The sequence below is a fragment of the Mandrillus leucophaeus genome, unplaced genomic scaffold (assembly GCF_000951045.1).
Source record: "Mandrillus leucophaeus isolate KB7577 unplaced genomic scaffold, Mleu.le_1.0 Scaffold97, whole genome shotgun sequence".
Taxonomy (NCBI): Eukaryota; Metazoa; Chordata; class Mammalia; order Primates; family Cercopithecidae; genus Mandrillus; species Mandrillus leucophaeus.
Window position 1 is genome coordinate 2,124,879 of NW_012110585.1, and position 15,806 is coordinate 2,140,684.

A 15,806-nucleotide genomic window follows, 5' to 3' on the forward strand; every position below is an offset into this window, starting at 1 on the left:
AGAGGAAGAAAGGGAGAAAGTGAGAGAGGAAGCAACGGAGGGAGCAAGAGAGGAAAGGAGGGAGACAAGAAGAGAGAGGAAAGAAAGGAGGGAGGGGGAGAGGAAGGAAGGGAGGGCTAGAGTGCGAGACACGAAGGATTGGAGGAAGGAGAGAGAAAAAGGAAGGTAGGAAGAGAGGAGGAGGGGGAATGAAGAGGGGAGAAAGAGGAAGGGAGGGAGAGCTAGAGAGCAGAAGGGAAGGAGGGAGGAAGAGAGAGGGAGGGAGGAAGAGAGAGGGAGGGAGGAAGAGAGAGGGAGGGAGAGAAAAAGGGAGAGAGAAAAAGGGAGAGAGCGAGGGAGAGCGGAAGGAAGGGAGGGAAGAGAGGGAGAGAAGGAAGGGAAGGAGGGACAGAGAAAGAGGGAGGAATGGAGGAAGGAAGGGGAGAGGAAGGGAGGGAGATAGAGGTAGAAAGGGAGGGAGAGCAGAAGGAATGGAGAGAGAAAGGAAGGGAGGGCGAAGAGGAAGGAAGGGAGCAAGCGAGGGCTAGAGAGGAAGGAAAGGAGGGAGAAAGGAGGGAGGGACTGAGGGGAGCAGAAGGAAGGGAGGGAGAGGAAGTGAGGGAGAATGGAAGGCAGGGAGAGAGAAAGAGGGAGGAAAAGAGGAAGGAAGGAGAGAGGAAGAGAGGGAGGGTGACAGAGGAAGGTAGTGAGAAAGAGATAGGGAGGGAGGCAGAGAGGGAGAGGAAGGGAGAAAGTAAGGGAGGGAGAGAGGAATGGAGGGACGAAGGGAAGGACGGGTAGAAGGGAAGGAGAGAGAGGGAAGGAGTGAGAGAGAGAGGAAGGAAAGGGAGGGAGGAAGAGGGAGGAAGGAAAGGAAGAGAGGGAGGGAGTGAATGAGGAAGGAAGAGAGGGAGAGAGAGGAAGGATGGGAGGGAGGAAATGAGGAAGAGAGAGGAAGGGAGGGAGGAAGAGAGGGAGGAAGGAGGGAGGGAAGGAACGAGAGAGGGAGGGAGAAGAGAAGGAGAGAGAGTAAGGAAGTGAGGGATGGGGAGAAAAGGGAAGGGAGAGAGGCAGGAAGGGAGGGAGAGAGCAAAAGACATGGGAGAGAGAGGAAGGAAGGAAGAGAGGGAGAAGAAGGTAGGGAGGGAAGGAATGAGAAAGAAAGGGAGGTAGAGGAAGGAAGGGATGGAGTGAGAGAGGGAGAGAGAAACGAAGACAGGGAGAGAGACGAATAAAGGGAGGGAAAGGGAGGGAAAGGAAGGGAGGGAGAGAGAGACGAATAAAAGGAGGGAGAGGGGAAGGAAGGATGGGAGAGAAAGGAAGACAGGGAGAGAGGGAAGGAGGGAGGAACAGATAAAGAGGCAGGAATGGAGGGAGAAAAGGAGGAAGGGATTGAGAGAGGAAGGAAGAGGGAGAGAGAGGAAGATGGAAAGAGAAGGGGAGGGAGGGACAGAGAAAGGGAGGAATGGAGGGAGAAAGAAGAAGGAATGGAGGAAGAGAGAAAAAGGAAGGTGGGGAGGAAGGGAAGGAGAGAGAGGAAAGTAGGGAGGAAGAGAGAGGAGGGAGGGAACGGGGAGGGATAGAGAAAAATGGAGGGAGGGAGAGAGAAAAGGGAGAGAGGGAAGGAGGGACAGAGAGGGAGGAATGGAGGGAGAAAGAGGAGGAAGGAATTGAGAGAGGGAGGAAGGGAGAGAGATAGGGGAAGGGAGGGAGGGCTAGAGAGAGGAACGAAGAGAAAGAAGGAAGGAAAGGAGGGAGAGAGGAAGGAAGAGAGGGACAGACAGGGAGAGAAACAACAGGAGGGAGAGAGGGATGAAGGGAGAAAGAGAGGAAGGAAGGGAGAGGGGAAGGAAGAGGGGGAGAGAGAGCAGAAGGAAGGGAGGGAGAAAGAGAGGAAAGATGGGAGTGAGAGAGGGAGGAATGTAGGGAGAGATGGAAGGAAGGGAGATGGAGGGAAAGAGGGAGGGAGAACAGAGGGTGGGAGAGAGGGACGAGGGAATGAGTGAGGAGCATGCAGTGAGGGAAAGAGGTGGAGGGAGGGAGAGCAAGAGAGAGGGGAGAAAGAGGTACAGGGAGGCAGAGGGAAAGAAGGGTAGAAAGGGAGGGAAAGGGAGTGAGAGAGGGATGGAGGGAGAAAGGGGGGAGGGAAGAAGGGATAGGCAGAGGGATGGGGGAGGGAGAAAGAGGGATGGGGGAGGGAGAAAGAGGGATGGAAGGGGAGGGGGGAAGGAGGGAGAAACAGGGAAGGAGAGAGGGAGGGATGACATGGGACTCATCATGTACCCATTATTAGACCAGGCAGGAATTATTAATGGATGCTAAATATGGGGATTATTCCACTAAGAAGAATATTTGCATGATATTCTTACTACAAACTTACTTTCAAAGGGGGCTGGGGGGAGTAGTCATTATATATTGGAGAAAGGGGACAATGCCTTGACCAGGTAATCAAAGTCAACATCACCAGTGAGGGACAGATAGGCTTATATTGTCTCTCTAGGTGGATGCACTAAAGGCACGACATCTCTGCAGCATTCCAGCCAAAAATACATGATGTAAGTCTAATCAAAATGAGGAATGTTTTCTTTCTTTAATGTGGAAAGATTGTATTCTTCAAAAGTGTTAAAAGACAGAGAAAGGCAGTGCTAACTTCCCAGATGACATGAGGCCCAAGAGACATGAAAACGAAGTGATCTTTCTGCCCCCAGACTGCAGCCAATATTGGAAGAGGAAGTACATTATTATATCAACTGACAGAATTGGAATATGGATATTAAATGAAAGGATTATATCAATGTAAAATTATAAGGTTGATTCTGTACTTACGTAAGGCAATATCTCTATGCTTAGAAAATATATACTGGCATATTTAGGGATAAAGGACCATGATGATGTATGTAACTTGTAAAAGTTTCAGGGAAAATGCATGTGTGTTTGTGTATGTGTGCAGGAGTGTGTGTGGGTGTGGATGTATCTAGTATACAGAGATAGGGAAGGTGCAAATGATAAATGAGATAAATAAAACCTTCCCAAAGGTAGATCTGGGTAAGGTTATGTAGCTGCTATTTTTGGTACCATTTTAATTTTTGCAACTTACTTGTAAGTTGGCAGCTGTTTCCAAATAAAAAGTTTTTAAAAAGGGAGGAATAAGTTTGTCATGTTTTTCTGTTTAAATCATAAACCTTAAACTTCTAGAGAAGATGCTTTTTTTTACTTTTATTCAGTAATTATACTTCTAGAAATTTGTATTGGAATAATTAGTGATAGTTACACACACTATATACATGAATATATGGATAGTCGTCACTGTCTTATCATAATAAAAAATTTAAACAACCTAAATATTCAGCAAAAGTAGAATTGTTAAATAAATTTTAATATATTCATATGTCTGGTATTTTTTAACATTTACATAATATATACCAAAGATAGATTCACCCACAACATAAGAATATGGTCATCACCAGGTATTAATGAGTGATTTATTCACCCACAACATAAGAGTATGGTTATCACTGGGTGATAATGAGTAGTTTCAGTTCTCTTTACCATATATTTTAAATATACTATAAGTTATCTCTGATTCACCCACAACATAAGATGGTTATCACTGGGCATTAATGAGTGGTTTCAGTTCTCTTTATCATGTATTTTCAATATAAGTTATCTGTAGTAGTAAATATTTCTTTCATAGTTGGGTACAAAGAAATAATAAGGAACGCTTAGAAGATAAGTATAAGTTTACTTTTCTGAAATTTACTGATTAACCATCTCCCAGGTAAAATTTGACTTGATAATTTAGTCAGAGTCTCATGAAATAATTTTAGAGAGTGATTAGTACAAAACTTATTTGAAAGAAAAAAAGCTTGAATAATGAAATGCACTCAGCCTTTATTTTATTTCAGGAGAGGATAATTGCACTTCCGTATTCAGGTATACTTGTACACATGGATCATGTTAACTGTAGTGTCTACTAATTACTTTCTCATGAGCAGTTTTTGCTGATTTTATAGGGAAGTTTTCCTTTGCTAACTTTTATTTCATTCTCCTTAGTCATACTCTAAATCATCTTTCACTCTTAACGTTTAACACTTTCAAAAGCACACAAATGTTTGATGGGTGTTTGACTGAGGATTGATTGAGTAGTAGTATTTGTTATTGGTGAGATTGTTTCTTTCTTGAAGATTGAAAAGATACATTGAAGGTTAACTGAACTGTACTTGGAAAGAAAAAAGGCTCTGATTATAACATATGATTGGACTTAAGCTGTCAGTGGTATTTGTATATGTTGTACTTTAAACTTCACATTAGACATGAAGGCGAGGTGTTCTCTGCTCCAGAGATTTCACCTACTTTACTGAACTGATGTGAACAAGGCAGAATTACTTCACCAGAGAAGAAAAGACTATAGAAGAGAATGATTTCTAAAATGGTTTCCAAACATACAGAATCATTCAAGAGAGCATGACGGTCCCTTCCTCACCTCTATGAGACATAAACTGAGAGTATTTGAATTTAAATTTTAGTGTTAGGGATTTGGATTAAGAAGAAATTTCAGAAAATGAGTTAGCAAAAGTCGTTTTGTATTAAACACATACATACACACATACACACACACACAAACACACTATGCTGGTATAACCAGTGTGGATTTAAAGTGACTTGACAGAAAATGATGGGTTTTGGTTCATCTTAGGCCCTTCTAGTTGTGCAGTTTAGTAATTCCCTTGCCTTTAATCCTCTGGACTGTGATGTGATTAATTAGTATCTTAAAGGGCACACAGAAACAATTCGGTGGCCTAATCATTAGGAACCGGGAGCACTTCGATAAGGACCTCTAAGTAATTCATGCCATTAGAATCTTAGAATCTGCCTGACTAAAATGGATGTGTGTCAGGGATCACTGTAAATCATGAGCTACCTGAATGCAGACATTGGCACTGACTCCTTTGCTTCAACAACTTTTCCGCGAGTAAAATAATGTGTCATAGAAAGTATTATAGATATTAAACTTCACTGGGACAAAAGGAAGTAGGAGTGGGTGTCCACTCATTTTTGACACTCAGCATTTGCCAGCCTGTGTTCTTTTTACCTTTCTCCTGTTTCTGTCTGTCTGCATGGTAAGTTCCTTCACAGCAGGGTCCACGTCTCACACCATGTGTGTGTTCTATCCTGGCTAACACGATGAAACCCCGTCTCTACTAAAAAAAACTACAAATAGTTTCTTTTGTGAGAAACTATAATATTCTCACAGAAATATAAGTACAAACTGGTTACTGAGACTTCAGATTGGAAAGTCAGGAGAGATTCTCAATCTTGGTTTCTTCGCACCAAATGTACTAAAATAGAAACTGTTGCTATTTTTAACTAAAATCAGAGCAGACTGGAATTATGGAAAATAATATTATGAATGATTCCTTATATATATATAGACAGAACTTAACATATTAATTTTTTTGTTCTTTTTAAAGTCCTTGCTGAGACCTTTTAGGAGGGAGTACTCTCTAATGAATAATACTAATAAAAAGAATAACAATAATAGATCCTTACTATGTCAAACCTCTTCTAAGACTTTTGCATTTAGTTCTCACAAAAATCCTAATATTACTAAATGTTAACACTAATATTAAATTTATCTCACAAACATCCCATTAAAATATTAACATTAATATTAAATATTTCACAAAAATTCTAATACTAACATTAATTTTTTTTGTTTGTTTTGAGACAGAGTCTCACTCGCTCTGTCGCCCAGGCTGGAGTGCAGTGGCGCGATCTCGGCTCACTGCAAGCTCCGCCTTCCGGGTTCACACCATTCTCCTGCCTCAGCCTCCCGAGTTGCTGGGACTACAGGCGCCCGCCACCGCGCCCGGCTAATTTTTTATATTTTTAGTAGAGACAGGATTTCACCATGTTAGCCAGGATGGTCTCAATCTCCTGACCTCGTGATCCGCCCACCTCAGCCTCCCAAAGTGCTGAGATTACAGGCGTGAGCCGTCGCACCCGGCCTAACATTAATATTAAATATTACCTCACAAAAATCCTAATATTATTAAATATAAAATAGTTAATTTTAAATGTTAGGATATAATCCTAATATTATATCTGAGTAGTTACAGATGAGGAGAGCTGAGGCACAGCTGTATGTGTCTGCTGTATGTTTCTGTCTCCCAAGTCAAGGGGTATAGCTATCAATTATTCAGTAAATCTATCACATGTTTATTTCTACATTTTAAATATTAAAGTTCAGTTTTTACTTGTCCTTCATTCTTTTTATTATCTTATTCTGTATCTATATGCAAGCAATTTGTTGGTCAGCATTGAACAAACTATTTTTGGTCCCCAAAACACTTTGCTCACCCAAGAATTTTTTTTTTGGTCACAGACCACTCTGAACTACTGAGTCTAGCTTCATCATCATGTGATAGTTAGGGCTGAAGAATTCCTGTGTAGTCTGCTCACTAAGGGGTGTCCTACCTTTCCTTCCAAATTGCTGCCTTCATGGCGATTTCTGGTTGAGGCTTTCAGCAGCTTCCTCTGATCAGCCTTTTTCCTGCTCCCACCAAGAAGTGCTCTTCCCATTCCAGACACAGCCTCGTGTTTTACTGATTGCAAGAAAAAAGAGAAAGCGAATATGAAGGAGGCCAGTCTAAATTGGAGCCCCTGTCTTTCCTGTAAATGATGCCTTTGAGTAGTCAGTTTTTAAAAATTGTTCCCAAACTGTTGTTTCTAGGTTATTGGTGACTCAGTACATCTTACCTGTATTCCTTCTAGCTCAGCGGGTTACATCATCTTCTATGATTAATTTGGATTTGATTTGGCAAAATTTGTCTTTCATTTAGCAAGCTTTTATTGAACACACACTGCGTGACAACACTAATGCTCTGTGAGGTGAAAAAGAAAGATATTAGTGCTGCCTTGGGCCTCAGTTTCCCTACTTATGCCACATGGCTCTCTAATAAGGGATGAATGGAGTTTAATTTACAGTATTCAAAGTAGAAGTAACATTCAGTTTTCTAGATTGTAGGGTTTATACACATTTATCTACAGTTAAGTAGGTGAACCTCCAAATTGTTCAGGCGCCTATTAAGAGACTGAGTCTATATAGAATATTGGTCACGATTAACAGCCTTTGAGGCTTCCACATTCAGTAAGGCTTTAATATTGTGCCTACTAGAAGCATGATCTGTTTTTCTTCTTGTCCTTCCTAGGCATACCCAGAGTATCTCATCACTTACCAGATCATGAAGCCAGAGGCCCCTTCCCAGACCGCAACAGCCGCAGAGCAGAAGACCTAGTGAATGCCTGTCGGTGAAGCCGGATCAGATTCAGCCTGGGACTGGATTACAGAGGATTGTTTCTCACAACAACATCAATATTCTAGAAGTCCCTGACAGCCTAGAAATAAGCTGTTTGTCTTTTATAAAGCATTGCTATAGTGATGAATAGTATGAGTAACTGATACATACTCAACTGCTACTGTTCCCTTTGAGGAAATGTTTACAGGGGCGGCCTTTTAACATATCTCAGGCTCATTTTCATTGCAATTATCCGTTTCTAAAACAAGATCACTTTGATCTAGACTTGGAAATGGGAAATAAGAAAACATAACCAATGCTTTTTCAGATGTTCACGATTCACACACTACATTTGTTTTGTTATGCATGACACGTGTATATAACAAATATACACATATGACAGGCGACAGGCTTGTTTTTGATTTGCCAGACATGCATCATTGGCTATTGTTTGTTTGTTTTTTGGTTTTTGTGGGTTTTTTTTGGTTACTTTGAAAATGAGCCAGAGCCTTCTTGAGGATATTTTGCACAAAGTCACGCTGACAAAATCATTAGCAATGCAACCCAAGCTTCTGGCTGAGCAAGATTCAGTTTCCACTTTAAAAAATTTTTTTTATTGTTCTCTGTAGCTGCACATCTCATTAACATAAATTGAGATGAAAAAGAAAAAACATCAAGTTTTAATATCCCTTTATGAGTCGGCCTATCTTACAAGGGAAGGGTACAAACACCAACCTGACTTAGGAACTCCTAAATTCAGAGAAGTCAAAGCCGGTGAAGGCCACTTGCTCTGTCCAATACAAGCCTGCCACAGAGGTCTTCAGGACAGTACTGGAGATGCAGGCTGACACAGGCTTGAGTTCCAAGGTGAAAAAACTGGGGAGACTGTGAAGGAGGAGCTGCATTAAGGAGGATGAAGAGCGTGTGGTTCTGTATCATTGCAGCCCCAGTGGACCCAGGGGATGCCTCCAAAAAGTAAATGCTTCCCTTCCCTTAATCTGTACTGTTGGGATTGTTACCCCCTCCAAATTAGCTGCCTTATTTCAAAAGTCAGTGAAATTACTGTACTTCATTAGAGTCACAAAAATACCACTTTATTGTTTCTTTAGTTGAGAAAGCTGGGATTCAGACCCGAATAGTGGATAGATAACACACAAATGCAAGGACTTTTTTGTTTACTCCAGATTTGGGGTTTATTTTGAGTGGCGTGCTTCAAATAGTTCATAAAGATCCTTGCATTAAATTTTTGAACCATTTCTTCAAACTGCTTAGTGTATTTAGACGAGGACAAAAATGGAAACCAAAGCCCTTTCCGTTATTTTTTTAAGTGAAGGTGAGAAAGAAATACCATACAATTTTCTTTGTGAAATTGCTGTTTATTTTCATCAACATTTACCAAGTGCCATTGACATTTATAAAAAAAAAAGTATCCCTTAAATAGTTCTTACACTTGCCCTTTTCACCTTAACTGAATATGAATTGAGTGCACTAACTTATTTACTTGATATACTGTGCATCTACTCTGCTTTGAAGCAAAAGAAATACAAACACGAGGAGGAACAGGAAAGACAGTGTGACACAAACTTGCCGTTGCAATTTAAAGCCCTGAAAACGATGGGTTTAATGCAAGGTGATTAAGCTGTGACCTCCTTTAATCTCCTGAAGCAAAGTAAAATGGTTACATGCAAAACTTCTAGACATAGACTCTTAAAATACACACATTTTGCTTTCATTTTGGCTTCAACCCAGTGCTGGAACTGGGCATCCAGACTAGTTTGAATTTTTGTAGCTGAATCTTGCATGGGTGCTCAAAATTAAATCAAGAATTCGCCTCAGTTTTTGCTTCTTTTGAAGTTTCAGTGACCCAAGCTGGGTGTGTGTGTTGGCTACTTGTTTAATAGCACTGGAATTCCATATGAAGCTTTGAGAGTTGATATTCATTAAGAGGGATTTTTTTCCCCCTCTTCTCTTTTGCTGTAACAAAGGGTTGAAGAAATTGCCATCTGTGTAGTTTTCAGTAGCTGTCAAGTGTGTATTACTTACCTTCCCCAGACGTAGTTTAAAATGATAAATACAGCTGTGATTTTTAGTTAAGTAAAAGAGTTAATATGATATAGATATGGAAAGCTTTATAGCTTCATTAAAAAGATAAACCACTACCTAACTGTGGTTGTATGTTGTTTCCATCATACTAACTAGGTTAATGGATGCGCCAGTTTTCATCTTGGTCCTTACACTTGAGAAGTTAAACTGTGGTTCAATATTTAAACTGCCAGTGTTCTATGTCTCATGTTCTGTGTGCCAAGTGAAGGTACTGTGTAAGGAAGACATTTGCGGTGCTTCTTGTCTTATAATGATTCAAGTATATAGTAGTTCTTGAAAGAGTGTGCATATATTACTCATCTGCTTAAGAGAGTGGGTTAATGGATATATCACAGGAGCCAAATACATTTTTTTCAGAACTTGAAAACCAAAGGTCATCATGAGTGCACTCAAAAGTTAGCAAAAGTTGATTACATTTGGGATTTTCATCTGTAGCTATATGAAGAACCCTTTCCAATATAAAAGCATGGCATTAAATTAGGCCGAAGTCTTTTATTTTTTGTATATGTACCATATAGAAATACTAGCAAGTTAGGATCATCCAATTAGGCCTACCCCAAAATGGCCCCTCTGTTTTCCTAACCACATGGAAGAAAGAATCTGAACGTCTCCACCAGCTTTACCCAAGTTCCAAAACTAAAGGGCTTCTGCAGACCTGATGGTGCCAGTTTACCTGTTGTTGGCCAACTGGATACTTGACTCAGGCATAAATTAAGTGCCCTGGTCCTGAAATTTTCTCCTTGTATTTGACCTCCTTCCCTGTTCCCTAAATTACTAGTCTGGAATTAAAATGAGCTCCAGCAATGACCTTTGACTCCATTCATTTTCTCCTCCCTCATCTTGGGTCTTAAAAAAAGGAGACCAGATACCTCTTAGTTTTTGTATCGCAACCAGGAATGGGTATTAGGCCTCATGCGCTTTGCTCAGAACACTCTGCCGCTTTGTTAACAAATGACAGCATGGAACCCAGAGTTTTGATTCTATGCAAAATAACAGCAGTGCGACCAGGATTCTTGCTTTCCTTTTCCTTCGTGGAGTTTGGAGTTTCTAGCTTTTCAAGCAGCATAAGTAGAATCAACATTAGGATGTTTTCACGAAATAGCATCCTTATACTCCTTTGAGCTTGATTTAGTGGCTAGACTGATTTCCCTTTGCTCTCAAAATAGCAAAGTGCATTGAAATATACAGAGAAATGCCTGAATATGGCAAGCAAATAAAGTAATGTAGGTTAACGTTCTATTATTGTATCCATGTTACAAAAAATAAAATAAAAATGTGATTTCTGCTGGAGAACGGCATTAGAATGCAATACGTTGTCTAGGTTTTCTCTGTTTCAGTGTCTCTGCCAGTCGCACGAAGGGTTACTGGGCATTGTCCCCACCCCCGCCTTTTTAAACGTGCACTATCTGGATTCCTGTAAATGGCCTTGCAAACAGAAGTGGTGTGTACTTTCAAGCACCTTTCCCCTATTGTGTCCGAATCCCATTTGTGTGGTATCTGTGACAAATAGCCTTCTCACTGTGTTTTCTCTTGGACTAATGATCTCACATAAAGCTATAGACCTTACTAATTTGGCAGGTATTCACAACTGACATTAGGATTTCATGTCAGAAATGTATTTAAAGAGTAAAGTTAAATTTGTTTAGTGTCAGATCAGTGACAGAGAAGTGAAAAGAAAGTAATTGTGAAAGTGATGTTTGAGCTATTGTACACATCTAGCATATGAAAAGGAAATGCATTAAAAAAATACTACTCTAAAACATGAGGCTTCTTCAGCAACGTGTGCATTCTGCTATTAAGAGACAATTAAATTTTTCTCCTCTAGAAAGCCTTAACTATGGCAGAAACTTTTTAACCTGTTATATTTTAATAAATAAAACATTGTAGTCCCATTTCTTAGTGTTTGAAAGGTGTGTCAGTGAGTCGGCCATGTCTCCATGTGTTTCATACCTGTTCATCTTGTTTTATGATGGTATATTTCATAAGTAATATTCCCTTACATGCAATGGAGCTGATTAAAATTAATCCATTTCAGTTTCTCCATATCGGAAATTCCTCAGCTACCAGATTTCTGGTTTGGAGAAATGCTGGAAAGATTTCAAAGCCTATTCAATTGTGTATGTGGGGATACAACAACCGCTGTGATACATTGTAGAATATGAGTGATATGCAAGCTGTGTTTTTTAATTGTTTTAAAATGTAAACTATGGTTATACTTAAGTGAAAACCTAGAGGAAGCTAAAGATTTTATATACTTTGTACGGCCAAATATGGTCGTAGTATGACCAGTTGTATACATTGCCAGAGAGTTCTGCCTCCTCTGAAATAACATTCACACCGTAGATTGCATTTCTGCTTTTCCTTCTTTCACATTCTTTTTTGCTTTACTCGTCACATCTTCGCACCTGCCCTACCACCCATCCTTTCAAAGAGGTTTCTCTCACATTCCAGAATTCAGATTGTTCTGTGATTTCTTTTTTTTTATCAGTCTACCCATTTCTGCAGGCAGCCCTGAAAGCCCTTGTGTTGATTCAGAGTGTTTGCAGAGAAATGCAGTTGAACCCTGGTAGTGGGGTGTCCCTCACACATCCGTGCACCCCTCCCAAAGTTCAGGATGAAAGGCTAGAAAGCGCAGTCAAAGTTAGGAAAGAACACAGATCTTTGAGGCCAATAGCCTAGACCTAGAAGATGACCTTGACTGTGTAAACATCGTCTCCATGACACCAAACATTTAAACTCTTCATGTGCATATAACACCTGCTTCTGCTCCCATGGTTTCAAGCTCATCTTATCTTTGTAGTAGTAATATTTGTCTTTGATACCTACAAACTAAAAAGGTACTTTTATCAAGATTTCTCAAAACATTTACAAAACCAGCTTTGAGGAAATGTGGAGTGTTGCCCGGCAACAGCACTCAGAGTAGTAATTGCATTTTCTCATTGTGATGTTAGTCTGTGTAGGTAACCAGTGTAGTGACTCTTTGGTTTATTATTGGCGTTGTTTTTATTTTTAGTCTCTGTGTGACCCACCAGTGGCAGGGGTTCCAACCCCCTCTCCTCTCTTTTTTGCATTTATCTATTTGTAGGATTGTCAGATAAAGTACAAGATGCCCAGTTAAGTTTGAATTTCAGAGAAACAATTTCGCTTAAGAATGTTTCATGCAATATTTGGCGTATATTTACGATAAAAGCATTCGTTATTTGAAACTCAAATGTAACTGAGCATGCTGGATTTTTTCATTGTTTGGTTTTCTAAGTCTGGCATTCCAACAGATTTGGTCATGGAAAATCACCTGCAGCATGTTAAACTCCTCTGGTCATCATCATCTTGTCACCTGAAATAGAAGTCCTTTTTCCCTCCCCCTCCACTTCTTTCCAAAGGAAGGCATCAAGGAACGTAACCTGCCTGCCTGGCGGGTTTCTATTTAAGACATCTTTGTGATTATATTTAACCTGCAATTGTGCTTTGGCTTAATGTCTAGCTCACTGTACTTGTAATTGATTAATATTCAATAAAACCATTTTTAAAATACACTTGTGTGGATAGCAGTTAACTCTTAAGTATTTTCATTTTGCCCTGCTTGTTCATTTCTGCCTGACCAACCTTAACACAACTGACCTGAAAAAACTGTCAGAATACAAATAGCAACCCTCCCTCTCCATCTTCCCGTGAGACCTGGGTTTTAAGTGACTTATCCTCACCTCTCAGCCCACATGGGAGTTAATGAATAACTTCTGCGCTAGCAGGAGCAACGCGGGTTCCTTTCAGAAATATCTCTTAAACAGGCTGACACCTTAGAGTCAGACCTCATGCCGGGTCCAAAGGCAGCCCAGAGGCCTTGCACAACATGATTGCTCAGAGACTCACCCTGTCCACCTCTTGGGGGAGAGGGAGGGGAAGAACACCCACTTCATGTAACAGTATTAACTACCTAGCACAGTGCCTGGAGCAGAGGACTAAGAAGATCCTTCCATTCTTCCCCTCTTCTTTCTCCATGCCTAGGGATCCATTACATAGCAAATTTGAAACTAGAATTTTATCTGAGCATTAACTTCTTTTGCCAGAGGCATTGTCAGAGCGACAAAGAGACATAAATAAATGGAAGTGCTCTAGTAACCCTGCAAATAACAATAACCATCACTGAGGCCCTACATGAACCAAGTACTTTGTATACATACATTTTCATTAACCCCAAAAACTTTGCAAAACTGGCCTTTTAATTCTGTTTTGCAGGTGAGGAAGTGAAACTGGAAGTAGTTAAATTAGTTATGGTATATCCCAGAATGCCTTCCACTATAAGACTGAATACCAGATGGCCGGGTACGGTGGCTCACGCCTGTAATTCCAGCACTTTGGGAGGCTGAGGCAGGCAGATCACGAGGTCAGGAGATCGAGACCATCCTGGCTAACACGGTGAAACCCCATCTCTACTAAAAAAAATACAAAAAATTAACCGGGCATGGTGGCGGGCGCCTGTAGTCCCAGCTACTTGGGAGGCTGAGGCAGGAGAATGGCGTGAACCCAGGAGGTGGAGCTTGCAGTGAGCCGAGATCACGCCACTGCACTACAGCCTAGGCGACAGAGTAAGACTCCATCTCAAAAAAAAAAAAAAAAAAAAAAAAAAGATTAATTACCAGTTGCTATGTACCAATCACCAATCACAGATGGAGTTTCAGTGTTTAAGCAAGAATGAAAACACAGACTTGACTCCACCACATGATTTTATGTCAGTGTCTCACACGACAATCAGATTCTGAATGCCATTAGAATCAGGTGTTGCCTTTTGGTTATAGAAAGGGAAATTATAGAGGGGACAGTTTTGGGAATAAGGCGTTATAGAAAGGGTTATAGAAATAGAAATTATCTGAATTGTGCACAAAAAGCAAGTGGAATATAAAACAGCAACTTAGAATTTCAAGAGCCTGGGTTGGTTTATGACACAGACCTATTCCAAGGGCCTGCTTTTATAGCATCAACCACTGTGGGTAGGGGATTGGGGGAAGTGGGGAGGGGCAGCTGTAAATCACTTGCTGGATTGGGTTTATTTTCTGAAGGAAATTACTTGCTAGAAAACTAGATCCTATTAAAGGGATGAGTGCTTCTTGGGTAGCCAGTTTTGAAGAACCGTTTTTGGATTATATTGTCTACGTTGAGTGTTTGGATGCTGTGACCTAGTTTCTCTCATTAGAGGCAGCGTGTCCTATTTATAGCACCTGTCAACCTTTATCATTTGGCTAGGTCCACTTTTCATCATTATCTTATAAGACTGTACAATAGGCCTCCAAGCTGAAAGAGCACCTGACACTATATTGGAAATAATGAAAGTTGGGTCATCTATTCCCATTAAGTTGGAACCTAACTGTCAGGTTTTTTGGTTGGCATCAGCTCTGAACACTTGGATGTGTAAAAAAAACAGTGGAAAAGGGGGTGGTGTGTACGTCTTCATTTCTACCAACTACCATCTACCATACAGTGCTAATAAAACAACTTTGCATTAGACAATATGAAAGATGTTAATTTTGTTAATATGATTCTTGGCATACTATTCCTGCCCAAGGACCCATATGTAAAATAAGTCTATTCACCTGTACTTTCATAATTTTGCCTACAAATCAGTGGTATGTAACACAAAGTATAAAGTATAAGGTAACCATGCTTATGAGTCATTGGGAGTATGTAGAGGCTGAAGGCAGGAAACCAGTGCTTGCCCTACAGTACAGAATTGCTTCATAACTCCAAGGCATTTCTATGAAGGCCATGTCTCTACCTTTCATCTGTCAAGTAGGAATACTGGCTGCCATATGGTTATTTAATTTAGGACTACTTAAAAGATGTACAAGGTGATACAAATTGAATGCTTTTGGGGTCTGAGGAGAAGATGGAAGTAGAACAATGAGAATTTTAGGTGTCTAGTCTGTTAGTGTGACTGTTACCAAAACACCTGGGGTTTGATCTAGGCCCTGCTGCTTGCCGCACAGAAAACCAATGACTGAGATGATGAGTATTGCCAAGGAAGAAGGCTTTAATCGGGTGCTGCAGCCAAGGAGATGGGAGTTCAGTCTCAAATTCATCTCCCTAACTAAAACTAGGGGTTTATATAGCAGGGAAGAAATGTGTAAGAAAACAGGAACTAGGGAGAGGCAAGGAAGCAATCATGATGATTGAGGGGTTGGGCATATCACTGTCTGGATGTGTTGATCTGGTGAGTTTCAGTTCTTTGATACTTTTTGAGAGGCCTGAGGGATCCTGTCCTGAGGAAGGAACTAAGATAAAACAAATATGTTTTGAGCTTTAAGAGCAGCAGTGTCCATTTCTATGCTTATCCAAAAACAATTGTGTATGCAAATGTTGGGTCAATTTCATAACTAGTTAGCTGAAAGACTGTAGGATTAAAACTCCCAGCCCTGCCATTGGAAGGCCTAAGTT

The 15,806-nt window shown here is 40.5% G+C and overlaps 1 protein-coding gene across 2 annotated transcripts in view; it reads left to right on the plus strand.

The window, feature by feature from the left end:
• Window positions 1–12,908, plus strand: part of TNKS (tankyrase, TRF1-interacting ankyrin-related ADP-ribose polymerase) — a 236,701-nt gene extending 223,793 nt beyond the window's left edge. For both annotated transcript variants that reach the window (XM_011970733.1, XM_011970734.1), the window contains exon 27: window positions 7,191–12,908. In XM_011970733.1, coding sequence (XP_011826123.1) covers window positions 7,191–7,277 — 87 coding nt within the window. In that variant the 3' untranslated portion in view covers window positions 7,278–12,908. The remainder of the gene's footprint in view (window positions 1–7,190) is intronic.
• The last annotated feature ends 2,898 nt before the right edge of the window (window positions 12,909–15,806 follow it).